The sequence below is a fragment of the Oncorhynchus nerka genome, linkage group LG27 (assembly GCF_034236695.1).
Source record: "Oncorhynchus nerka isolate Pitt River linkage group LG27, Oner_Uvic_2.0, whole genome shotgun sequence".
Lineage (NCBI taxonomy): Eukaryota > Metazoa > Chordata > Actinopteri > Salmoniformes > Salmonidae > Oncorhynchus > Oncorhynchus nerka.
Window position 1 is genome coordinate 4346746 of NC_088422.1, and position 26963 is coordinate 4373708.

The 26963-nt window shown below is 42.4% G+C and overlaps 1 protein-coding gene across 2 annotated transcripts; it reads left to right on the plus strand.

Annotated features, from left to right (window-relative positions):
- Window positions 1-333: 333 nt before the first annotated feature.
- Window positions 334-26963, plus strand: LOC115124701 (follistatin-A). Of its 2 annotated transcripts, XM_065011333.1 has the most exons (6): window positions 334-544; window positions 1949-2140; window positions 2372-2590; window positions 3032-3256; window positions 21314-21544; window positions 24849-26963. In XM_065011333.1, the coding sequence occupies exons 1-6, from the start codon at window positions 451-453 to the stop codon at window positions 24953-24955; spliced, it is 1068 nt and encodes a 355-aa protein (XP_064867405.1). In that variant the 5' UTR covers window positions 334-450; the 3' UTR covers window positions 24956-26963. The 2 variants fall into 2 exon arrangements, with proteins under 2 accessions (XP_064867405.1, XP_064867406.1); XM_065011334.1 differs by lacking the exon at window positions 24849-26963 and having other exon boundaries at window positions 21314-21552.

A 26963-nucleotide genomic window follows, 5' to 3' on the forward strand; every position in this document is an offset into this window, starting at 1 on the left:
ATTTCGTTTTTATTTTTTTAATGAATTAATTTGCCACCTCAATGTATCCACGTCCAATTGATCCTCTGCTATTCATTTTTTAAATTGCACCACAGCAATTAAGCAAGTGTACTATTAATCTGCTATAAAGTGTACTTTTACCGAACTGCTGTGATCAGACAGAGAAAGTTGAGACTAATCACCTCATTTAGCATTGAAAGAAGTTTACGTGTAATGTAAAAATCCCCCCCCCCCCTCTCTCTCCCTTTCCCCTCACCCCCTCCCCTACGGACCAGAAGACCGCCTACCACAGATAGACGACCCGAGACCCCTTATAGATTTAAAAAGAGACGCTGCATTCTCAGACTGACATTCATTCAGCACTCACTGACACCTTTTAAACAGATTTACTCTGTTCGCTTAGCTGCTAGTGTCAATTCCCGATACCTTGTTCACTTCGTCTCCAGCACCATGCTCAGGATGCTACAGAAACTCCGTCTCCAGCCAGGGATGATTATATTATTGATATGGCTCTGTCATTTCATGGAAGATCAAAAAGTACAAGGTATGTTATTTATTTTCCAAATCTTTCGATAAAAATAGTTTTTATTTTATTTATTTTTTTTTTTTACGTGTTTTTACCAGTGTAGCCTGTTCTGTCTATGTCCTGGTGTAAATTGAAACGTTGGCAGAGTTCAACACTTTTCAAAGGGACATTCTAACATTCTTTCCATTCGGTTTGAAGTTGCCTACTATTAGACAGAGCGTGTAGAAAACGACTGCCAACCAAACAGGTGCCAGAAGGTTTAAAAGTGAAATGATTGTTATAGTTTTGTAACCCATACAATCGAGCCACATGGAATTATTTGTTTTGTTTGTTGATTAATTTCATGACAAAAATGTGTTGGTGTGGAAGGTCTCAATATAACATTCGGTGAAACGAACATTGTAGTCATTTATAAAATACTTTGAAAATGTAACAGTATAACTGAGTGTCATAGCAGTGCGCCTTGTATAATAACATTTACCTCAAACTGAGATCGAGTTGGAGTGCAAGTCAGAGATTTAGTGGTTTGGAATTTGTGACCGCATATTATTGTGACGTATAAGAATGTAATGTATCTAAACATATTGCTAAACGTTCACTTGTATATCTGCAAGGACAGGATTTACGATATGTTTGCCATATGGAGATTTTTTAATTTTATTTTTTAGCATTTGTTACATTGATAAGAATCAAATACAGTTGGTGCTGATAACGATACATATAGTTGACCTCATACGGTCCCTTTTCTGCCATCGACATAAATATCAACAACGTAGTCTGCGATTTAAGTGCATCCTTAAAAAAACAAGTTCTAAATCACTTGTCACCTATTAGTGTCTTTATGTGTATTTTGGCCAAGTCTTGTTATGGTAGATATTCTTTATAAATACTGATGTGATCGACGTGTCTCACGGGTGCTGCGAGACCAGGGATGCTCGTAGATATTTGGAACAAAAGTGTATAAAACTACTGTTTTCGTAAAGATCATGTTATTTTACTGTTCGAGCGTTGATAAATCAAGCATTTCAAGAATACAGTTATGTTCTGGACGAGGCCAAGAGGAAGAAATTCGATGACTGTTATAACTTGTGACATTATGTGATAGGCAATAGAAGAAGATTGTTCCACTGTTTGCTCTGTGAACATGGAGAACTCAACACTATCTATACAAATCAATAGAACATCTCAGTTAAAGGTCAGTATTTTCTTCAATGCTGTATCCTACTGGCCAGCTGTCAGTGTTGAACATGTACTGGTCACTGAATAAGAAAGTGTTCAAACTGTTGCACGATATTGGAGGGGAAGAAAAAAAAACAGAGAGAGCGAGAGTGTGACTGACGTGTTGCGTCTGGATCAGGTGAGTCAGTAAGCGGCATGGCTTCAGACTTTAAAAAGACTGGGCTAATTTGTGTTTGTTTCCAGCTGGTAACTGCTGGTTACAGCAAGGGAAGAACGGGAGGTGTCAGGTGCTCTACGTACCGGGGATGAGCCGAGAGGAATGCTGTAGAAGTGGGAGGCTGGGAACGTCATGGACCGAGGAGGATGTACCCAACAGCACCTTGTTCCGGTGGATGATCTTTAACGGCGGAGCCCCCAACTGCATACCCTGCAAAGGTACAGGGGTGTTTATATGATATGGCTCACATAATATGGCTAATAATAATATTTCACATCATCGTTTTAGAGTGAAAGCATGTCCGATGAAATAATGTTTAACTTCGTTTAAATGTAAGTGAAACTAAATTAGACACATTTTCTCGTTAATAAACCTAATTGCATCTTAGCAATGGCTGTTCTCCATTTATTTAATATAATTGAAGAACATCGACATTTATTCCACTCCAGAAACGTGCGACAACGTGGACTGTGGACCCGGAAAGAGATGCAAGATTAACAGGAGAAGCAAGCCGCGCTGCGTCTGCGCGCCAGACTGCTCCAATGTCACTTGGAAAGGACCTGTCTGCGGATCGGATGGAAAGACATACAAAGACGAGTGCGCGTTGCTCAAGTCCAAATGTAAAGTCCATCTGGACCTGGAAGTGCAGTACCAGGGCAAATGCAAGAGTAAGTAAATCAGCAGTCCGATGTATTCATATAGAACAATCAATTGGATCCATTCTGGTGTTGGATAAAGGGCAAGCAAACACGGCGCATTCCAAAATTGGATCCGCACATAAGTACGTAAAACACGCATGAATAGTGTTTTACCTTTATTTAACTAGGCAGGTCAGTTAAGAACAAATTCTTATTTTCAATGACGGCCTAGGAATATTGAGTGGGGTGGGTTGTTCTGTCTTGTTCAGTGGCAGAACGACAGATCACCTTGTCAGCTCGGGGATTCGAACTTGCAACCTTTACGATTTACTAGTCCAACGCTCTAACCACTAGGCTACCCTAGTTGATTCACAGCAGGTGTCTACTAGACATCTGAGTATAGATATGGTTAGTTTCTAACTCTGCAGATATTAAGCATTGCATTCATTTTACAACTTCTTGTTCTGACAGAGACCTGCCGTGACGTTTTATGCCCAGGAAGCTCCACGTGCGTCGTGGACCAGACAAATAACGCATATTGTGTGATGTGTAATCGGATCTGCCCTGAACAGAGGTCACCGGATCAGTTCCTGTGTGGCAACGACGGCATCATCTATGCCAGTGCCTGCCATCTGAGGAGGGCGACATGTCTCCTGGGAACATCCATAGGAGTAGCATACCAGGGGAAATGCATCAGTAAGTATTGTCTCCTGGGCAGATCCATAGGAGTAGCATACCAGGGGAAATGCTTCAGTAAGTAGTGTCTCATGGGAACATCAGTCAGTAGTGTCTCCTGGGAACATCCATAGGAGTAGCATACCAGGGGAAATGCATCAGTAAGTATGGTCTCCTGGGAACATTCATAGGAGTAGCATACCAGGGGAAATGCATCAGTAAGTAGTGTCTCCTGGGAACATCAGTCAGTAGTGTCTCCTGGGAACATCCATAGGAGTAGCATACCAGGGGAAATGCATCAGTAAGTATTGTCTCCTGGGAACATCCATAGGAGTAGCATACCAGGGGAAATGCATCAGTAAGTAGTGTTTCCTGGGAACATCAGTCAGTATTGTCTCCTGGGAACATCAGTCAGTATTGTCTCCTTGGAACATCAGTCAGTATTGTCTCATGGGAACGACGGTCAGTATTGCCTCCGTGGAACATCAGTCAGTATTGTCTCCTGGGAACATCAGTCAGTATTGTCTCCTGGGAACATCAGTCAGTATTGTCTCATTGGAACATCAGTCAGCATTGTCTCCTTGGAACATCAGTCAGTATTGTCTCCTGGGAACATCAGTCAGTATTGTCTCCTAGGAAAGACGGCCAGTATTGTCTCCTAGGAAAGACGGCCAGTATTGTCTCCTGGGAACATCGGTCAGTATTGTCTCCTGGGAACATCGGTCAGTATTGTCTCCTGAGAACATCAGTCAGTATTGTCTCATGGGAACATCAGTCAGTATTGTCTCATGGGAACATCAGTCAGCATTGTCTCATTGGAACATCAGTCAGCATTGTCTCCTTGGAACATCAGTCAGTATTGTCTCCTGGGAACGACGGTCAGTATTGTCTCCTGGGAACGACGGTCAGTATTGTCTCCTGGGAACGACGGTCAGTATTGTCTCCTGGGAACGACGGTCAGTATTGTCTCCTGGGAACATCGGTCAGTATTGTCTCCTGGGAACATCGGTCAGTATTGTCTCCTGGGAACATCGGTCAGTATTGTCTCCTGGGAACATCGGTCAGTATTGTCTCCTGGGAACATCGGTCAGTATTGTCTCCTGGGAACATCGGTCAGTATTGTCTCCTGGGAACATCGGTCAGTATTGTCTCCTGGGAACATCGGTCAGTATTGTCTCCTGGGAACATCGGTCAGTATTGTCTCATGGGAACATCGGTCAGCATTGTCTCATTGGAACATCGGTCAGTATTGTCTCCTGGGAACATCAGTCAGTATTGTCTCCCACCCCTGCCCTAGACACAAACCCCTAGACACTAACCCCTGGACACTACCTCCTAGACACTACCCCCTAGACACTACCCCCTGGACACCACCCCCTGGACACTACCCCCTGGACCCTACCCCCTAGACACTACCCCCTAGACACTACCCCCTAGACACTACCCCCTAGACACTACCCCCTAGACACTACCACTACCCCCTAGACACTACCCCTAGACACTACCCCCTAGCCACTACCCCTAGACACTACTCCCTAGACACTACCCTATAGCCACTACCCCCTAGACACTACCCTATAGCCACCAACCCCTAGACACTACCCTATAGCCACTACCCCTGGACACTACCCTATAGCCACTACCCCCTGGACACTACCCTATAGCCACTACCCCCTGGACACTACCCTATAGCCACTACCCCCTGGACACTACCCTATAGCCACTACCCCCTGGACACTACCCTATAGCCACTACCCCTAGACACTACCTCCTAGACACTACCCCCTAGACACTACCTCCTAGACACTACCCCCTAGACACTAACCCCTAGGCACTACCCCCTAGACACTACCCCCTAGACACTACCCCTAGACACTACCCCCTAGACACTACCCTATAGCCACTACCCCCTAGACACTTAACCATATGGCTTAAACCTGTCCAAACCTCTAAGCACTAACTTTACAGAGGTAGCCCGTGTTTGAAGTGTTTTCCACAGAGATCTAGAGGTAGGGGGTCTTTCTGTCAAATGTACTTTATACCATGTGTATAATTGGACAAATACAGTGATCTTTAACAACGTTGTCTGAATGAGGCTGTACCTCATAGGCTGCTTCTCTCTGTCAACATTCCACTACTTTTTGTGTCCACTCTGCAACATTCCACTACTTTTTGTGTCCACTCTGCCAACATTCGACTACTTTTTGTGTCCACTCTGCCGACATTCCACTACTTTTTCTGTCCACTCTGCCAACATTCCACTACTTTTTGTGTCCACTCTGCAACATTCCACTACTTTTTCTGTCCACTCTGCCAACATTCCACTACTTGATCTGTCCACTCTGCCAACATTCCAGTACTTTTTGTGTCCACTCTTTCAACATTCCAGTACTTTATGTGTCCACTCTGCCAACATTCCACTACTTTTTGTGTCCACTCTGCAACATTCCACTACTTTTTCTGTCCACTCTGCCAACATTCCACTACTTGATCTGTCCACTCTGCCAACATTCCAGTACTTTTTGTGTCCACTCTTTCAACATTCCAGTACTTTATGTGTCCACTCTGCCAACATTCCACTACTTTTTGTGTCCACTCTGCCAACATTCCACTACTTTTTGTGTCCACTCTGCCAACATTCCACTACTTTTTGTGTCCACTCTGCCAACATTCCACTACTTTTTGTGTCCACTCTGCCAACATTCCACTACTTTTTGTGTCCACTCTGCCAACATTCCACTACTTTTTGTGTCCACTCTTTCAACATTCCACTACTTTTTGTGTCCACTCTGTCAACATTCCACTACTTTTTGTGTCCACTCTGCCAACATTCCAGTACTTTTTGTGTCCACTCTGCCGACATTCCAGTACTTGAGCTGTCCACTCTGCCAACATTCCAGTACTTTTTGTGTCCACTCTGCCAACATTCCAGTACTTTTTGTGTCCACTCTGCCAACATTCCAGTACTTTTTGTGTCCACTCTGCCAACATTCAGTAATTTTTGTGTCCAGTTTGCCAACATTCCAGTACTTTTTGTGTCCACTCTTTCAACATTCCAGTACTTTATGTGTCCACTCTGCCAACATTCCAGTACTTTTTGTGTCCACTCTGCCAACATTCCAGTACTTTTTGTGTCCACTCTGCCAACATTCCAGTACTTTATGTGTCCACTCTGCCAACATTCCACTACTTTTTGTGTCTTGTTTGCCAACATTCCACTACTTTATGTGTCCACTCTGCCAACATTCCACTACTTTTTGTGTCCACTCTGCCAACATTCCACTACTTTTTATGTCCACTCTGCCAACATTCCACTACTTTATGTGTCCACTCTGCCAACATTCCACTACTTTTTGTGTCCACTCTGCCAACATTCCACTACTTTTTGTGTCAACTCTGCCAACATTCCACTACTTTTTGTGTCCACTCTGCCAACATTCCACTACTTTATGTGTCCACTCTGCCAACATTCCACTACTTTTTGTGTCCACTCTGCCAACATTCCACTACTTTTTGTGTCCACTCTGCCAACATTCCACTACTTTTTGTGTCAACTCTGCCAACATTCCACTACTTTTTGTGTCCAGTCTGCCAACATTCCACTACTTTTTGTGTCCACTCTGTCAACATTCCACTACTTTTTGTGTCCACTCTGCCAACATTCCACTACTTTTTGTGTCCACTCTTTCAACAATCCTGTACTTTTTGTGTCCACTCTGCCAACATTCCAGTACTTTTTGTGTCCACTCTGCCAACATTCCAGTACTTTTCGTGTCCACTCTTACAACATTCCACTACTTTTTGTGTCCACTCTGCCAACATTCCACTACTTTTTGTGTCCACTCTGCCAACATTCCAGTACTTTTTCTGTCCACTCTGGCAACATTCCAGTACTTTTTGTGTCCACTCTGTCAACATTCCACAACTTTTTATGTCCACTCTGCCAACATTCCACGACTTTTTATGTCCACTCTGTCAACATTCCAGTACTTTTTGTGTCCACTCTGCCAACATTCCAGTACTTTTTGTGTCCACTCTGCCAACATTCCACTACTTTTTGTGTCCACTCTTTCAACATTCCAGTACTTTTTGTGTCCACTCTGTCAACATTCCACTACTTTTTGTGTCCACTCTTTCAACATTCCACTACTTTTTGTGTCCACTCTTTCAACATTCCAGTACTTTTTGTGTCCACTCTTTCAACATTCCACTACTTTTTGTGTCCACTCTTTCAACATCCCAGTACTTTTTGTGTCCACTCTGCCAACATTCCACGACTTTTTGTGTCCACTCTGCCAACATTCCACTACTTTTTGTGTCCACTCTGCCAACATTCCACTACTTTTTGTGTCCACTCTTTCAACATTCCACTACTTTTTGTGTCCACTCTTTCAACATTCCACTACTTTTTGTGTCTACTCTGCCAACATTCCACCTATTTTTGTGTCCACTCTGTCAACATTCCACTACTTTTTCTGTCCACTCCGTCAACATTCCAGTACTTTTTGTGTCCACTCTGCCAACATTCCAGTACTTGATCTGTCCACTCTGCCAACATTCCAGTACTTTTTGTGTCCACTCTTTCAACATTCCAGTACTTTATGTGTCCACTCTGCCAACATTCCAGTACTTTTTGTGTCCTCTGCCAACATTCAGTAATTTTTGTGTCCACTCTGCCAACATTCCAGTACTTTTTGTGTCCAGTTTGCCAACATTCCACTACTTTTTGTGTCCACTCTGCCAACATTCAGTAATTTTTGTGTCCACTTCTGCCAACATTCCACTACTTTTTGTGTCCAGTTTGCCAACATTCCACTACTTTTTGTGTCCACTCTGCCAACATTCCACTACTTCATGTGTCCACTCTGCCAACATTCCACTACTTCATGTGTCCACTCTGCCAACATTCCACTACTTTTTGTGTCCACTCTGCCAACATTCCACTACTTTATTCGTCCACTCTGCCAACATTCCACTACTTTTTATGTCCACTCTGCCAACATTCCACTACTTTTTGTGTCCACTCTGCCAACATTCCACTACTTTTTCTGTCCACTCTGCCAACATTCCACTACTTTTTGTGTCCACTCTGTCAACATTCCACTACTTTTTATGTCCACTCTGCCAACATTCCACTACTTTTTGTGTCCACTCTGTCAACATCCCAGTACTTTTTCTGTCCACTCTGCCAACATTCCACTACTTTTTCTGTCCACTTTTTCAACATTCCGCTTTTTGTGTCCACTCTGTCAACATTCCACTACTTTGTGTCCAGTCTGCCAACATTCCACTACTTTTTGTGTCCACTCTGCCAACATTCCACTACTTTGTGTCCAGTCTGCCAACATTCCAGTACTTTTCGTGTCCACTCTGCCAACATTCCACTACTTTTTGTGTCCACTCTGTCAACATTCCACTACTTTTTGTGTCCACTCTTTCAACATTCCACTACTTTTTGTGTCCACTCTTTCAACATTCCACTACTTTTTGTGTCCACTCTGCCAACATTCCACCTCTTTTTGTGTCCACTCTGCCAACATTCCACTACTTTATGTGTCCACTCTGCCAACATTCCAGTACTTTTTGTGTCCACTCTGCCAACATTCCACTACTTTTTGTGTCGACTCTGTCAACATTCCACTACTTTTTGTGTCCACTCTGCCAACATTCCACTACTTTTTCTGTCCACTCTGCCAACATTCCACTACTTTTTTGTGTCCACTCTGTCAACATTACAGTACTTTTTGTGTCCACTCTTTCAACATTCCACTACTTTTTGTGTCCACTCTGTCAACATTCCACTACTTTTTATGTCCACTCTGCCAACATTCCACTACTTTTTGTGTCCACTCTGTCAACATCCCAGTACTTTTTCTGTCCACTCTGCCAACATTCCACTACTTTTTCTGTCCACTTTTTCAACATTCCAGTACTTTTTGTGTCCACTCTGCCAACATTCCACTACTTTTCGTGTCCACTCTGCCAACATTCCACTACTTTTCGTGTCCACTCTGTCAACATTCCACAACTTTTTATGTCCACTCTGTCAACATTCCACTACTTTGTGTCCAGTCTGCCAACATTCCAGTACTTTTTGTGTCCACTCTGCCGACATTCCACTACTTTTTGTGTCCACTCTGCCAACATTCCAGTACTTGATCTGTCCACTCTGCCAACATTCCACTACTTTTTGTGTCCACTCTGCCAACATTCCAGTACTTGATCTGTCCACTCTGCCAACATTCCAGTACTTTTTGTGTCCACTCTGCCAACATTCCAGTACTTGATCTGTCCACTCTGCCAACATTCCAGTACTTTTTGTGTCCACTCTTTCAACATTCCAGTACTTTATGTGTCCACTCTGCCAACATTCCAGTACTTTTTGTGTCCTCTGCCAACATTCAGTAATTTTTGTGTCCACTCTGCCAACATTCCACTACTTTTTGTGTCCAGTTTGCCAACATTCCACTACTTTTTGTGTCCACTCTGCCAACATTCCACTACTTTTTGTGTCCACTCTGCCAACATTCCACTACTTTTTGTGTCCACTCTGCCAACATTCCACTACTTTTTGTGTCCACTTTTCCACTGTGTCCACTCTGCCAACATTCCACTACTTTTTATGTCCACTCTGCCAACATTCCACTACTTTTTGTGTCCACTCTGCCAACATTCCACTTTTTTCTGTCCACTCTGCCAACATTCCACTACTTTTTGTGTCCACTCTGCCAACATTCCACTACTTTTTATGTCCACTCTGCCAACATTCCACTTTTTTGTGTCCACTCTGTCAACATCCCAGTACTTTTTCTGTCCACTCTGCCAACATTCCACTACTTTTTCTGTCCACTTTTTCAACATTCCGGTACTTTTTGTGTCCACTCTGTCAACATTCCACTACTTTGTGTCCAGTCTGCCAACATTCCACTACTTTTTGTGTCCACTCTGCCAACATTCCACTACTTTGTGTCCAGTCTGCCAACATTCCAGTTTTTCGTGTCCACTCTGCCAACATTCCACTACTTTTTGTGTCCACTCTGTCAACATTCCACTACTTTTTGTGTCCACTCTTTCAACATTCCACTACTTTTTGTGTCCACTCTTTCAACATTCCACTACTTTTTGTGTCCACTCTGCCAACATTCCACTACTTTTTCCACTACTTTATGTGTCCACTCTGCCAACATTCCAGTACTTTTTGTGTCCACTCTGCCAACATTCCACTACTTTTTGTGTCGACTCTGTCAACATTCCACTACTTTTTGTGTCCACTCTGCCAACATTCCACTACTTTTTCTGTCCACTCTGCCAACATTCCACTACTTTTTGTGTCCACTCTGTCAACATTACAGTACTTTTTGTGTCCACTCTTTCAACATTCCACTACTTTTTGTGTCCACTCTGTCCATTCCACTCTTTTTATGTCCACATTCCACTACTTTTTGTGTCCACTCTGTCAACATCCCAGTCTTTTTCTGTCCACTCTGCCAACATTCCACTACTTTTTCTGTCCACTTTTTCAACATTCCAGTCTTTTTGTGTCCACTCTTCCACTACTTTTCGTGTCCACTCTGCCAACATTCCACTACTTTTTGTCCACTCTGTCAACATTCCACAACTTTTTATGTCCACTCTGTCAACATTCCACTACTTTGTGTCCAGTCTGCCAACATTCCAGTACTTTTTGTGTCCACTCTGCCGACATTCCACTACTTTTTGTGTCCACTCTGCCAACATTCCAGTACTTGATCTGTCCACTCTGCCAACATTCCACTACTTTTTGTGTCCACTCTGCCAACATTCCAGTACTTGATCTGTCCACTCTGCCAACATTCCAGTACTTTTTGTGTCCACTCTGCCAACATTCCAGTACTTGATCTGTCCACTCTGCCAACATTCCACTACTTTTTTCCAGTACTTGATCTGTCCACTCTGCCAACATTCCAGTACTTTATGTGTCCACTCTGCCATTCCAGTACTTTTGTGTCCTCTGCCAACATTCAGTAATTTTTGTGTCCACTCTGCCAACATTCCAGTACTTTTTGTGTCCACTCTGCCAACATTCCAGTACTTTTTGTGTCCACTCTGCCAACATTCCAGTACTTTTTGTGTCCACTCTGCCAACATTCCAGTACTTTTTGTGTCCAGTTTGCCAACATTCCACTACTTTTTGTGTCCACTCTGCCAACATTCAGTAATTTTTGTGTCCAACTCTGCCAACATTCCACTACTTTTTGTGTCCAGTTTGCCAACATTCCACTACTTTTTGTGTCCACTCTGCCAACATTCCACTACTTCATGTGTCCACTCTGCCAACATTTCACTACTTCATGTGTCCACTCTGCCAACATTCCACTACTTTTTGTGTCCACTCTGCCAACATTCCACTACTTTATTCGTCCACTCTGCCAACATTCCACTACTTTTTATGTCCACTCTGCCAACATTCCACTACTTTTTCTGTCCACTCTGCCAACATTCCACTACTTTTTGTATCCACTCTGTCAACATTCCACTACTTTTTTTATGTCCACTCTGCCAACATTCCACTACTTTTTGTGTCCACTCTGTCAACATCCCAGTACTTTTTCTGTCCACTCTGCCAACATTCCACTACTTTTTCTGTCCACTTTTTCAACATTCCAGTACTTTTTGTGTCCACTCTGTTCCACTTTTTCAAACATTCCACTACTTTTGTGTCCACTCTGTCAACATTCCACAACTTTTTATGTCCACTTTCAACATTCCACTACTTTGTGTCCAGTCTGCCAACATCTCCAGTACTTTTTGTGTCCACTCTGCCGACATTCCACTACTTTTTGTGTCCACTCTGCCAACATTCCAGTACTTGATCTGTCCACTCTGCCAACATTCCACTACTTTTGTGTCCACTTGCCAACATTCCAGTACTTGATCTGTCCACTCTGCCAACATTCCAGTACTTTTTGTGTCCACTCTGCCAACATTCCAGTACTTGATCTGTCCACTCTGCCAACATTCCAGTACTTTTTGTGTCCACTCTTTCAACATTCCAGTACTTTTGTGTCCACTCTGCCAACATTCCAGTACTTTTTGTGTCCTCTGCCAACATTCAGTAATTTTTGTGTCCACTCTGCCAACATTCCACTACTTTTTGTGTCCAGTTTGCCAACATTCCACTACTTTTTGTGTCCACTCTGCCAACATTCCACTACTTTTTCATGTGTCCACTCTGCCAACATTCCACTACTTTTTGTGTCCACTCTGCCAACATTCCACTACTTTATTCGTCCACTCTGCCAACATTCCACTACTTTTTATGTCCACTCTGCCAACATTCCACTTTTTTGTCCAACATTCCACTCTTTTTCTGTCCAAACATTCCACTACTTTTTGTGTCCACTCTGTCAACATTCCACTACTTTTTATGTCCACTCTGCCAACATTCCACTACTTTTTGTGTCCACTCTGTCAACATCCCAGTACTTTTTCTGTCCACTCTGCCAACATTCCACTACTTTTTCTGTCCACTTTTGTCCACTCTGTCAACATTCCACTACTTTTGTGTCTGCCAACATTCCACTACTGTGTCCACTCTGCCAACATTCCACTACTTTGTGTCCAGTCTGCCAACATTCCACTACTTTTTGTGTCCACTCTGTCAACATTCCACTACTTTTTGTGTCCACTCTTTCAACATTCCACTACTTTTTGTGTCCACTCTTTCAACATTCCACTACTTTTTGTGTCCACTCTGCCAACATTCCACCTCTTTTGTGTCCACTCTGCCAACATTCCACTAACATTCCAGTACTTTTGTGTCCACTCTGCCAACATTCCACTACTTTTGTGTCGACTCTGTCAACATTCCACTACTTTTTGTGTCCACTCTGCCAACATTCCACTACTTTTTCTGTCCACTCTGCCAACATTCCACTACTTTTTTGTGTCCACTCTGTCAACATTACAGTACTTTTTGTGTCCACTCTTTCAACATTCCACTACTTTTTGTGTCCACTCTGTCAACATTCCACTACTTTTTATGTCCACTCTGCCAACATTCCACTACTTTTTGTGTCCACTCTGTCAACATCCCAGTACTTTTTCTGTCCACTCTGCCAACATTCCACTACTTTTTCTGTCCACTTTTTCAACATTCCAGTACTTTTTGTGTCCACTCTGCCAACATTCCACTACTTTTCGTGTCCACTCTGCCAACATTCCACTACTTTTCGTGTCCACTCTGTCAACATTCCACAACTTTTATCCACTCTGTCAACATTCCACTACTTTGTGTCCAGTCTGCCAACATTCCAGTACTTTTTGTGTCCACTCTGCCGACATTCCACTACTTTTTGTGTCCACTCTGCCAACATTCCAGTACTTGATCTGTCCACTCTGCCAACATTCCACTACTTTTTGTGTCCACTCTGCCAACATTCCAGTACTTGATCTGTCCACTCTGCCAACATTCCAGTACTTTTTGTGTCCACTCTGCCAACATTCCAGTACTTGATCTGTCCACTCTGCCAACATTCCACTACTTTTTGTGTCCACTCTGCCAACATTCCAGTACTTGATCTGTCCACTCTGCCAACATTCCAGTACTTTATGTGTCCACTCTGCCAACATTCCAGTACTTTTTGTGTCCTCTGCCAACATTCAGTAATTTTTGTGTCCACTCTGCCAACATTCCAGTACTTTTTGTGTCCACTCTGCCAACATTCCAGTACTTTTTGTGTCCACTCTGCCAACATTCCAGTACTTTTTGTGTCCACTCTGCCAACATTCCAGTACTTTTTGTGTCCAGTTTGCCAACATTCCACTACTTTTTGTGTCCACTCTGCCAACATTCAGTAATTTTTGTGTCCAACTCTGCCAACATTCCACTACTTTTTGTGTCCAGTTTGCCAACATTCCACTACTTTTTGTGTCCACTCTGCCAACATTCCACTACTTCATGTGTCCACTCTGCCAACATTTCACTACTTCATGTGTCCACTCTGCCAACATTCCACTACTTTTTGTGTCCACTCTGCCAACATTCCACTACTTTATTCGTCCACTCTGCCAACATTCCACTACTTTTTATGTCCACTCTGCCAACATTCCACTACTTTTTCTGTCCACTCTGCCAACATTCCACTACTTTTTGTATCCACTCTGTCAACATTCCACTACTTTTTATGTCCACTCTGCCAACATTCCACTACTTTTTGTGTCCACTCTGTCAACATCCCAGTACTTTTTCTGTCCACTCTGCCAACATTCCACTACTTTCTCTGTCCACTTTTTCAACATTCCGGTACTTTTTGTGTCCACTCTGTCAACATTCCACGACTTTGTGTCCAGTCTGCCAACATTCCACTACTTTTTGTGTCCACTCTGTCAACATTACAGTACTTTTTGTGTCCACTCTGCCAACATTCCACTACTTTTTCTGTCCACTCTGCCAACATTCCACTACTTTTTGTGTCCACTCCGTCAACATTACAGTACTTTTTGTGTCCACTCTTTCAACATTCCACTACTTTTTGTGTCCACTCTGTCAACATTCCACTACTTTTTATGTCCACTCTGCCAACATTCCACTACTTTTTGTGTCCACTCTGACAACATCCCAGTACTTTTTCTGTCCACTCTGCCAACATTCCACTACTTTTTGTATCCACTCTGTCAACATTCCACTCCTTTTTATGTCCACTCTGCCAACATTCCACTACTTTTTGTGTCCACTCTGTCAACATCCCAGTACTTTTTCTGTCCACTCTGCCAACATTCCACTACTTTTTCTGTCCACTTTTTCAACATTCCGGTACTTTTTGTGTCCACTCTGTCAACATTCCACTACTTTGTGTCCAGTCTGCCAACATTCCACTACTTTTTGTGTCCACTCTTTCAACATTCCACTACTTTTTGTGTCCACTCTTTCAACATTCCACTACTTTTTGTGTCCACTCTGCCAACATTCCACCACTCTGCCAACATTCCACTACTTTATGTCCACTCTGCCAACATTCCAGTACTTTTGTGTCCACTCTGCCAACATTCCACTACTTTTTGTGTCGACTCTGTCAACATTCCACTACTTTTTGTGTCCACTCTGTCAACATTCCACTACTTTTTGTGTCCACTCTGCCAACATTCCACTACTTTTTCTGTCCACTCTGCCAACATTCCACTACTTTTTGTGTCCACTCTGTCAACATTACAGTACTTTTTGTGTCCACTCTTTCAACATTCCACTACTTTTTGTGTCCACTCTGTCAACATTCCACTACTTTTTATGTCCACTCTGCCAACATTCCACTACTTTTTGTGTCCACTCTGACAACATCCCAGTACTTTTTCTGTCCACTCTGCCAACATTCCACTACTTTTTCTGTCCACTTTTTCAACATTCCACTACTTTTTGTGTCCACTCTGCCAACATTCCACTACTTTTTGTGTCCACTCTGCCAACATTCCAGTACTTGATCTGTCCACTCTGCCAACATTCCAGTACTTTTTGTGTCCACTCTTTCAACATTCCAGTACTTTATGTGTCCACTCTGCCAACATTCCAGTACTTTTTGTGTCCTCTGCCAACATTCAGTAATTTTTGTGTCCACTCTGCCAACATTCCAGTACTTTTTGTGTCCACTCTGCCAACATTCCACTACTTTTTGTGTCCACTCTGCCAACATTCCACTACTTTTTGTGTCCACTCTGCCAACATTCCAGTACTTTTTGTGTCCAGTTTGCCAACATTCCACTACTTTTTGTGTCCACTCTGCCAACATTCAGTAATTTTTGTGTCCACTCTGCCAACATTCCACTACTTTTTGTGTCCAGTTTGCCAACATTCCACTACTTTTTGTGTCCACTCTGCCAACATTCCACTACTTTTTGTTTCCACTCTGCCAACATTCCACTACTTTTTCTGTCCACTCTGCCAACATTCCACTACTTTTTCTGTCCACTCTGTCAACATCCCAGTACTTTTTCTGTCCACTCTGCCAAAATTCCACTACTTTTTCTGTCCACTTTTTCAACATTCCGGTACTTTTTGTGTCCACTCTGTCAACATTCCACTACTTTGTGTCCAGTCTGCCAACATTCCAGTACTTTTTGTGTCCACTCTGCCAACATTCCACTACTTTGTGTCCAGTCTGCCAACATTCCAGTACTTTTCGTGTCCACTCTGCCAACATTCCACTACTTTTTGTGTCCACTCTGTCAACATTCCACTACTTTTTGTGTCCACTCTTTCAACATTCCACTACTTTTTGTGTCCACTCTGCCAACATTCCACCTCTTTTTGTGTCCACTCTGCCAACATTCCACTACTTTTTATGTCCACTCTGCCAACATTCCACTACTTTTTGTGTCCACTCTGACAACATCCCAGTACTTTTTCTGTCCACTCTGCCAACATTCCACTACTTTTTGTGTCCACTCTGACAACATCCCAGTACTTTTTCTGTCCACTCTGCCAACATTCCACTACTTTTTCTGTCCACTTTTTCAACATTCCACTACTTTTTGTGTCCACTCTGCCAACATTCCACTACTTTTTGTGTCCACTCTGCCAACATTCCACTACTTTTTGTGTCCACTCTGCCAACATTCCAGTACTTGATCTGTCCACTCTTTCAACATTCCAGTACTTTATGTGTCCACTCTGCCAACATTCCAGTACTTTTTGTGTCCTCTGCCAACATTCAGTAATTTTTGTGTCCACTCTGCCAACATTCCAGTACTTTTTGTGTCCACTCTGCCAACATTCCACTACTTTTTGTGTCCACTCTGCCAACATTCCACTACTTTTTGTGTCCACTCTGCCAACATTCCAGTACTTTTTGTGTCCAGTTTGCCAACATTCCACTACTTTTTGTGTCCACTCTGCCAACATTCAGTAATTTTTGTGTCCACTCTGCCAACATTCCACTACTTTTTGTGTCCAGTTTGCCAACATTCCACTACTTTTTGTGTCCACTCTGCCAACATTCCACTACTTTTTGTTTCCACTCTGCCAACATTCCACTACTTTTTCTGTCCACTCTGCCAACATTCCACTACTTTTTGTGTCCACTCTGTCAACATCCCAGTACTTTTTCTGTCCACTCTGCCAAAATTCCACTACTTTTTCTGTCCACTTTTTCAACATTCCGGTACTTTTTGTGTCCACTCTGTCAACATTCCACTACTTTGTGTCCAGTCTGCCAACATTCCAGTACTTTTTGTGTCCACTCTGCCAACATTCCACTACTTTGTGTCCAGTCTGCCAACATTCCAGTACTTTTCGTGTCCACTCTGCCAACATTCCACTACTTTTCGTGTCCACTCTGTCAACATTCCACTACTTTTTGTGTCCACTCTGTCAACATTCCACTACTTTTTGTGTCCACTCTTTCAACATTCCACTACTTTTTGTGTCCACTCTGCCAACATTCCACCTCTTTTTGTGTCCACTCTGCCAACATTCCACTACTTTATGTGTCCACTCTGCCAACATTCCAGTACTTTTTGTGTCCACTCTGCCAACATTCCACTACTTTTTGTGTCGACTCTGTCAACATTCCACTACTTTTTGTGTCCACTCTGTCAACATTCCACTACTTTTTGTGTCCACTCTGCCAACATTCCACTACTTTTTGTGTCCATTTGCCAACATTCCACCTCTTTTTGTGTCCACTCTGCCAACATTCCACTACTTTTTGTGTCCACTCTTTCAACATTCCACTACTTTTTGTGTCCACTCTGTCAACATTCCACTACTTTTTGTGTCCATTTGCCAACATTCCACCTCTTTTTATGTCCACTCTGTCAACATTCCACTACTTTTTCTGTCCACTCTGCCAACATTCCAGTACTTTTCGTGTCCACTCTGTCAACATTCCACTACTTTTCGTGTCCACTCTGCAACATTCCACTACTTTTTGTGTCCACTCTGTCAACATTCCAGTACCTTTTGTGTCCACTCTGTCAACAACTATTTTTCCCACTTTTTCAACATTCCAGTACTTTTGTGTCCACTCTGCCAACATTCCAACTGTCAACATTCCACTACTTTTTGTGTCCACTCTGCCAACATTCCACTACTTTATGTGTCCACTCTTTCAACATTCCACTACTTTTTGTGTCCACTCTGCCAACATTCCACTACTTTTTGTGTCCACTCTGCCAACATTCCAGTACTCTTTGTGTCCACTCTGTCAACATTCCACTACTTTTTATGTCCACTCTGTCAACATTCCACAACTTTTTATGTCCACTCTGCCAACATTCCAGTACTTTATGTGTCCACTCTGTCAACATTCCACTACTTTTTGTGTCCACTCTGCCAACATTTGACTACTTTCAACATTCCACTACTTTTTGTGTCCACTCTGCCAACATTTGACTACTTTCAACATTCCAGTACTTTTTGTGTCCACTCTGTCAACATTCCACTACTTTTTATGTCCACTCTGCCAACATTCCATTACTTTTTGTGTCCACTCTGCCAACATTCCACTACTTTATTCCTGCCAACATTCCAGTACTTTATGTGTCCACTCTGCCAACATTCCACTACTTTTTGTGTCCACTCTGCCAACATTCCACTACTTTATGTGTCCACTCTGCCAACATTCCAGTACTTTTTGTGTCCACTCTGCCAACATTCCACTACTTTTTGTGTCGACTCTGTCAACATTCCACTACTTTTTGTGTCCACTCTGTCAACATTCCACTACTTTTTGTGTCCACTCTGCCAACATTCCACTACTTTTTGTGTCCATTTGCCAACATTCCACCTCTTTTTGTGTCCACTCTGCCAACATTCCACTACTTTTTGTGTCCACTCTTTCAACATTCCACTACTTTTTGTGTCCACTCTGTCAACATTCCACTACTTTTTGTGTCCATTTGCCAACATTCCACCTCTTTTTATGTCCACTCTGTCAACATTCCACTACTTTTTCTGTCCACTCTGCCAACATTCCAGTACTTTTCGTGTCCACTCTGTCAACATTCCACTACTTTTCGTGTCCACTCTGCAACATTCCACTACTTTTTGTGTCCACTCTGTCAACATTCCAGTACCTTTTGTGTCCACTCTGTCAACATCCCACTACTTTTTCTGTCCACTCTGCCAACATTCCACTACTTTTTCTGTCCACTTTTTCAACATTCCAGTACTTTTTGTGTCCACTCTGTCAACATTCCACAACTTTTTATGTCCACTCTGCCAACATTCCACTACTTTTTGTGTCCAATCTGTCAACATTCCACTACTTTTTGTGTCCACTCTGCCAACATTCCACTACTTTATGTGTCCACTCTTTCAACATTCCACTACTTTTTGTGTCCACTCTGCCAACATTCCACTACTTTTTGTGTCCACTCTGCCAACATTCCAGTACTCTTTGTGTCCACTCTGTCAACATTCCACTACTTTTTATGTCAAACATTCCACAACTTTTTATGTCCACTCTGCCAACATTCCAGTACTTTATGTGTCCACTCTGTCAACATTCCACTACTTTTTGTGTCCACTCTGCCAACATTTGACTACTTTCAACATTCCACTACTTTTTGTGTCCACTCTGCCAACATTTGACTACTTTCAACATTCCAGTACTTTTTGTGTCCACTCTGTCAACATTCCACTACTTTTTATGTCCACTCTGCCAACATTCCATTACTTTTTGTGTCCACTCTGCCAACATTCCACTACTTTATTCGTCCACTCTGCCAACATTCCAGTACTTTATGTGTCCACTCTGCCAACATTCCACTACTTTTTGTGTCCACTCTGCCAACATTCCACTACTTTATTCGTCCACTCTGCCAACATTCCAGTACTTTATGTGTCCACTCTGCCAACATTCCACTACTTTTTGTGTCCACTCTGCCAACATTCCAGTACTTTATTCGTCCACTCTGCCAACATTCCACTACTTTATTCGTCCACTCTGTCAACATTCAGTAATTTTTGTGTCCACTCTTTCAACATTCCACTACTTTTTGTGTCCACTCTGTCAACATTCCACAACTTTTTATGTCCACTCTGCCAACATTCCAGTACTTTATGTGTCCACTCTGTCAACATTCCACTACTTTTTGTGTCCACTCTGCCAACATTTGACTACTTTCAACATTCCACTACTTTTTGTGTCCACTCTTTGACTACTTTCAACATTTGTGTCCACTCTGTCAACATTCCACTACTTTTTTTATGTCCACTCTGCCAACATTCCATTACTTTTTTGTGTCCACTCTGCCAACATTCCACTACTTTATTCGTCACTCTGCCAACATTCCACTACTTTATGTGTCCACTCTGCCAACATTCCACTACTTTTTTATGTACTTCCACTACTTTATTAGGTCCACTCTTTCCACTACTTTTTGTGTCCACTCTGCCAACATTCCAGTACTTTATTCCACTACTTTATTCGTCCACTCTGTCAACATTCAGTAATTTTTGTGTCCACTCTTTCAACATTCCACTACTTTTTGTGTCCACTCTTTCAACATTCCACTACTTTTTGTGTCCACTCTGCCAACATTCCACTACTTTTTGTGTCCACTCTGCCAACATTCCACTACCTTTTGTGTCCACTCTGCCAACATTCCACTACTTTTTGTGTCCACTCTGCCAACATTCCACTACTTTTTGTGTCCACTCTGCCAACATTCCACTACTTTTTGTGTCCACTCGGCCAACATTCCACATAAATTGAGGTTCTCATAGCAGAGATTCTCCATTTGCTTAGGAGGTTCATTTCAGTATACAAGGCTGGTACTACTTTGTAGTTGCTGCTGTTTAGAAGTTGGCAACATCACCCACACCACAGCCGGGGTGTTTTCCTGGGAAGCGTTTCACTCCTTACTACATGGATACTTGAAACATACGACATGACATTAACCACTACAGTTTCATGGTGATATGCCAAGCAGCACCAAAGATGACCTAACATAGGACATGACTCAATACGATCCACTACGGTTACATGGTTATATGACTCAATACGATCCACTACAGTTTCATGGTGATATGCCAAGCAGCACCAACGAGGCGTCGGTCTGATAAGTTCTGTCTTTCTTCTCCTCTCCTCTCTCTGGCTCCAGAGGCCAAGTCGTGCGAGGACATTCACTGCAGTGTGGGGAAGAAGTGTCTGTGGGACGCCAGGATGAGCCGAGGCCGCTGCTCCCTCTGTGAGGAGGCGTGTCCAGAGAGCCGGATGGACGAGGCGGTGTGCGCCAGCGACAACACCACCTACCCCTCAGAGTGTGTTATGAAGCAGACTGCCTGCTCTCTGAGAACGCTCCTGGAGGTTAAGCATTCAGGATCTTGCAACTGTAAGTAATCACCACCGAGCGAGACAATTCCATGTTCCTTCCCAACAACAATCTCACCCTGACACCAATCCATTACCACATCTCTGACACCAATCCCACCCTCACACCAATCCCTCCCCCCACTCTGACACCAACCCCCCTGACACCAATCCCGCCCTGACACCAGACCCTCCCCCTACCTCTGACACCAATCCCTCCATGGCACCATTCCCTCCTGACACCAATCCCCTCCTGACATCAATCCTAGCTGACACCAATCCCTCCCCCATCTCTGACACCAATCCCTCCCTGACCCCAATCCCTTCCTGACAACAATCCCCCCCCGACACCAATCCCCCCCCTGATACCAATGACTCCCTGACACCAATCCCTCCCCATCTGACACCAATCCCCTGACACCATTCCCTTCCTGACACCAATCCCTCCCCCATCTCTGACACCAATCCCCTTCTGACACCAATCCCTCCCCCCATCTCTGACACCAATCCCCACCCTGACACCAATCTCCTCCTGACACCAATCCTTCCCCCCACTGACACCAATCCCTCTCTGACATCAATCCCACCCTGACACCAATCCCCCATGACACCAATCCCCCCATGACACCAATCCTTGCTGACACCAATCCTTGCTGACACCAATCCCTCTGACACCAAGTCACCCTTGACTCCTGACTCTTCTTGAGCCCCCTCCCCTCTAACCTCCCACCTCCCTGCCCACCCACCCGGCACAGCTCACCTTACACATCTGAAAGGACTTGAGATGAGAGAACCTGCATGATTTTGTCTGTGTTGCTGGCTTCTTTAACTTTCAGCATTTTTTTCAGCCCCAAAAAATAATAATAAACAAAAAAGTGAATAAACAAAATATATCAATAGGTAAAGATAGTTCAAAAGAAAACTTTCTTGGAAGTTGTTGAGATTATATGCTAACGTCATTACACTAACGAGCATTGATGGAGACTAACATTTGCAATTAAAACAATCATTGTATTTGAAGTCTAGATGAGTTGGTGGTCATAGACATCCCATAATGATCTGCTGTACTCAAGCAGGTTACCTTAGAGTAACTGTCCAGTGAAAATCTCACTTTTAAAAGTTACAATTCTGTTAACTCATACCAAAATAATGTTGTTAACTCATCCTACACGCTTATTTTCCCAAAGCATAAATTTGTGATGAAACACTTTTTTTTTTAAATGCCACCTAAAACTTTTCTCAAACTGACCGTTTTAAAATGGCTTTTTATTTCCTCACAGAGTATGATGTCATACTACTGAGGAAGATGAGCTGGCCAATCAGCTGTCTACTCGCATTTAATTTTTTAAATGACCAGTATATACCCACAACATTCTGTTGTTGGGGTACGCACCGTAACATTCTGTTGTTGGGGTACGCCCCGCAACATTCTGTTGTTGGGGTACGCCCCGCAACATTCTGTTGTTGGGGTACGCCCCGCAACATTCCTACACAGAACAAGCTACTTTTTAACATACTTCTTTTTTTAATTAAATCTTAAAACACTGGACAGTTACTTTTTAATTTTGATGCAGTTTTTTTTCTCAATATTATAGTTTTTATTAAAAAAATGTTTTATTCTAGACAGCCACATAGGGGTCATATCTTTACATCTTGTAAATTCCATGGTCACTTTGATTATATATTAATCATGTATTTACATTTTTCTTTTGGCTATTTGGCTGTAATCAATCAGTAATTAAAAATGCACTGTATTGGCACACACCAGTCTGCTATAACATGTAATATAGAGTCAGAATGAAACCATACACCACTCTGCTATAACATGTAATATAGAGTCAGAATGAAACCATACACCAGTCTGCTATAACATGTAATATAGAGTCAGAATGAAAACACACACCACTCTGCTATAACATGTAATATAGAGTCAGAATGAAAACATACACCACTCTGCTATAACATGTAGTATAGAGTCAGAATGAAAACACACACCACTCTGCTATAACATGTAGTATAGAGTCAGAATGAAAACACACACCACTCTGCTATAACATGTAATATAGAGTCAGAATGAAACCAGTTACATAGTCATATATGTGCATAAGGTGATTGCGACGTTGGTGCCATTATAGCTAAGATTATTTAAGGTGAACCTTAACATGTTGACTACTTATTTCCACCAGTACTTTGAGCCATTCCTCCTTAAATAAAGTACTCCCTAAACCGAGGCTACCTGCCACAAAAAAAAAAGGATATGAGTTATACATGCCAAGTCACTATGTCAAAGATGATTGAATTCAATTTTTCATCATGATGAATAAGTCTGGATATCCTCCACTACACTATGATATGATCTGACTGACCTGCTCAATGTAAAAGTAAAGTATGTGTGGAGTACAACGCCCAAAAAGGGGACCAACGTCATGATCACCTCATGGGGCAGAGGAAAGTGACACTTTTACAATTTTTGCAGATAATAAACAGAGGAAGTCAGGTTTACGGTTAAAATGAACTAAATTAAAATTCCAAATGTTGTTTTAATCGAAAAGCATTGAAGTGAATTGGAATTGGAATGTCAGTGTGCTTCCAGAATTGAAAGGAAATGAGAATGAATAATCACTACTCATACTTCGCCCCAGTGTCTCTCTGTCTGCCAGTAGTCAATTAACATGTATACCATCTATATGCATTCACTTCTCTGTGTGCTAATTGTAGTGAATGTGTTGTTGCCTATCAAACAACAAACATCCGTTTGGATTGGATGATGAGGGACTGTCTGTCGCTTGTGTTGCTCCCCCCCCCCCCCCCTTGCTTGGTAGAGGTCGTAGGTCAAACTGCTGCGACACATAGAGACTCTCCGTCCAATGGCAGCAACTGTACTGTGTCTGAGACAAACGGAGAAACATAAAGAAAAATGAGAACGAAACCAGCAAAACCCTACAACATAAACAAAAACACTTTTGTGTGTCTGACTGTCTGCTTTCAGGATTCTGCTGCCAAAATAAAGACCTGATCCATTCAACCCCTCAGATCGCCCTGCCCCCCCCCCCCCCCCCCATTCCCACCCTGCGTCACCCGCTGCTCTGCTGTCATAGCCCTGGCATCCTAGACCTAGATTATGTAAACAATGTTTCATCATTATGGGATGGATGACTCAGTGCCAAGTCCCCTCTCTGCCCTGAAACATAACAGCACCACGAGGCTATACTGGGCCTTCGTGGAGAGATATGGGGCTTTTGAGAACATTCAGATAAATACTCTTCTGCTACATTGCTGTTGTGGTCCTTATTTATACAACAGCTACCATATATTCTCCCATCTAGCCATTACAGAAGCCCCGGAGGAGGAAGAGGAGGAGGAGGAGGAGGAGGAGCAGGAAGATCAGGACTACACGATTTATATCCACCTGTCCTCCTTATTGGATGGATAGGCTGTCTATCATATCCACCTGTCCTCCTTATTGGATGGATAGGCTGTCTATCATATCCACCTGTCCTCCTTATTGGATGGATAGGCTGTCTATCATATCCACCTGTCCTCCTTATTGGATAGATAGGCTGTCTATCATATCCACCTGTCCTCCTTATTGGATGGATAGGCTGTCTATCATATCCACCTGTCTTCCTTATTGGATGAATAGGCTGTCTATCATATCCACCTGTCCTCCTTATTGGATAGATAGGCTGTCTATCATATCCACCTGTCCTCCTTATTGGATGGATAGGCTGTCTATCATATCCACCTGTCCTCCTTATTGGATAGATAGGCTGTCTATCATATCCACCTGTCCTCCTTATTGGATAGATAGGCTGTCTATCATATCCACCTGTCCTCCTCATTGGTGGATAGTCTATCTTCCTCCCCTCCTTATTGGTTGGATAGACTGTCTATCTATCTGCCTGCCTGGTCTGCACTAGAAGGACAGTCCAAGGGCCTGGAACCATGTTCATACTGTACAGTCCACATGTGTATGCTTATATATTTTTTAAAGAGACAAAAGTATACATTTAGTTCATTTCTAGATGTTTTATTTATACATTTGGTTTGTGTTTTTATAATTTATACAGTTAAACACTGTACTTACTATCTACCATGTTATTTGTACCACCATTTTTTATTTTTTATTTTTATCATCTTTTTAGTTTTCATTATTTTTTATATTATGAAGAAATATATTTGTCCAAAGAGAAGCAGTGTTATTTATTAATCATCATCTTTCTGTAAATGGCATCGTTTTTCCCTGAGCTGTAAAAAAAATTAAAAATAAATCAAATCTGCTTTAAGTTCTCACTTTCACGTGAACTTTTATGATCACAGATGTTTATCATTCACACATTAACTCCATGTTTAACCTTCCTATGTGTTTATTTATGGGTTATCTATCTTATCTGTCAATCGTTTATATACAGAAATGTTGCTGCTTTCTCGTTTACACCTCGTTGTAACTGGCCAAAGGGAATTCTCGTTTACACCTCGTTGTAACTGGCCAAAGGGAATTCTCGTTTACACCTCGTTGTAACTGGCCAAAGGGAATTCTCGTTTACACCTCGTTGTAACTGGCCAAAGGGAATTCTCGTTTACACCTCGTTGTAACTGGCCAAAGGGAATTCTCGTTTACACCTCGTTGTAACTGGCCAAAGGGAATTCTTGTCTGTTCTGCAGTGGAACGGTGCTTTTGTATGGTGCAACGTGGTTATAGCTGGTAAGCCCCTGATCCCAGATCTGTTGCCTTACTCCATTATTGTCAAGCTATTGTTCGGCATGACAAGTACATGAGTTGGCAAAAGAGCAGAAACCACCTGGCAATCAGGATATGGTGGTATTAGTGAGGCTATTCCTCTACAAATTGTTTCCCAATGGAGTGTTTTACCCAGACGTCACTCAGTAGTAGTATTTTATATATTTTACATGTTAGAAAATATGTTTTTTTTTTGGGGGGGGGGCAACACTTGATTTTGTCCGAAAATGTGCCGTGAACAAATGTTGTGTGCTGCCAATGTTTTGTTCCATATTGCTCTTGCAGAGATCACCTGACTATTCGGCCCCCTTGAACTTTGCGACCTTTTGCCACATTTCAGGCTTCAAACATAAAGATATAAAACTGTATTTTTTTTGTGAAGAATCAACAACAAGTGGGACACAATTGTGAAGTGGAACAACATTTATTGGATATTTCAAACTTTTTTAACAAATCAAAAACTGAAAAATTGGGCTGTATGCAGCATATCAAACACATCACTTTGCTTTCTTTTTCCACTGTTGTTGTTGTTGTTGTTTTCAGAATGCATTTTTTATGTTCAAACATCACAAGAGAAATACAACTAGACGTATATAGTTTTGTATTTTTTTTTTAATGTAAATGTCATATGTACATACAAACGGTGATGGTATTTGTACAGATATGAAAGAGTGAAACAATAAAATATAATGTTCCCATA